The 742-nt window shown below is 37.6% G+C and overlaps 1 protein-coding gene and 1 pseudogene across 1 annotated transcript in view; both read left to right on the forward strand.

Moving 5' to 3' along the window:
• The window catches only part of LOC107576313 (class E basic helix-loop-helix protein 41 pseudogene), a 9,140-nt pseudogene extending 8,878 nt beyond the window's left edge, over positions 1–262 (forward strand).
• The window catches only part of LOC107576314 (cathepsin D-like), a 6,658-nt gene continuing 6,155 nt past the window's right edge, over positions 240–742 (forward strand). The window contains exon 1 of the mRNA XM_016262513.1: positions 240–460. Within this exon, the coding sequence (XP_016117999.1) occupies positions 399–460 (62 nt within the window). The 5' untranslated portion in view covers positions 240–398. The remainder of the gene's footprint in view (positions 461–742) is intronic.

Here is a 742-nt window from a genome sequence, read left to right on the forward strand (position 1 = left end):
ATATATATATATATATATACTGTATAGGCCTGGCCCTATACTGAGATATTTAATATGCTCCTATATTTAGACTATACTACATATATTTAACATTTTGATTAAATTAAAATGTGATTAATTTGATTTATTTACATTTATCACATACACAAAGTAATTAGATTAATTACCAATAATCTAATAACCATTTCCTCAGAACCTTTAGTCAACCTCTGATTGCGCAGAAACCAGCGCAGCCTTGACGTGCTTCAGCACCATCACATGACTGAGCAAAAGCTGCACAGCACCATCGTGTCAGCTGACTGCAGCAGTTTCTCCTACAAATCAGATCACTCAACAACACGTTCAACACATCGATAATCCTCCTCCGATGCGTTAACAGGTCCTGACGGCTCGCCAACATGAGAATCGCCTGTCTGCTGCTAGCTGCTGCCTTTTTCTGGACGTCCGACGCGATTGTACGGTAAGGTCAAACTAACAAACACTAACAATAACAGCAACACAATAACCACGTGAACTTTCTTGTTCTTTCACGTGGGTTGTATATTGTAGTCTAGGCTGTTTTAATAAAATTGTATCCAGTAATTTAAACAAATAATAGCTGTCTTTTAAAGCTTAGTGCGTTTTCTACCGTTATATGTATCTTTTTTTTTAACGTATAAAAATGCTGTCTTGGTAGGCAGCTTAGCAGGTTTTGAGACACAGCCCTTGTGTGGACGATTATAAGCATCCAGAGGTTGTTGTA

The sequence above is a fragment of the Sinocyclocheilus grahami genome, unplaced genomic scaffold (genome assembly GCF_001515645.1).
Source record: "Sinocyclocheilus grahami isolate Dianchi unplaced genomic scaffold, SAMN03320097.WGS_v1.1 scaffold3488.1, whole genome shotgun sequence".
In the NCBI taxonomy this organism is placed as follows: Eukaryota; Metazoa; Chordata; class Actinopteri; order Cypriniformes; family Cyprinidae; genus Sinocyclocheilus; species Sinocyclocheilus grahami.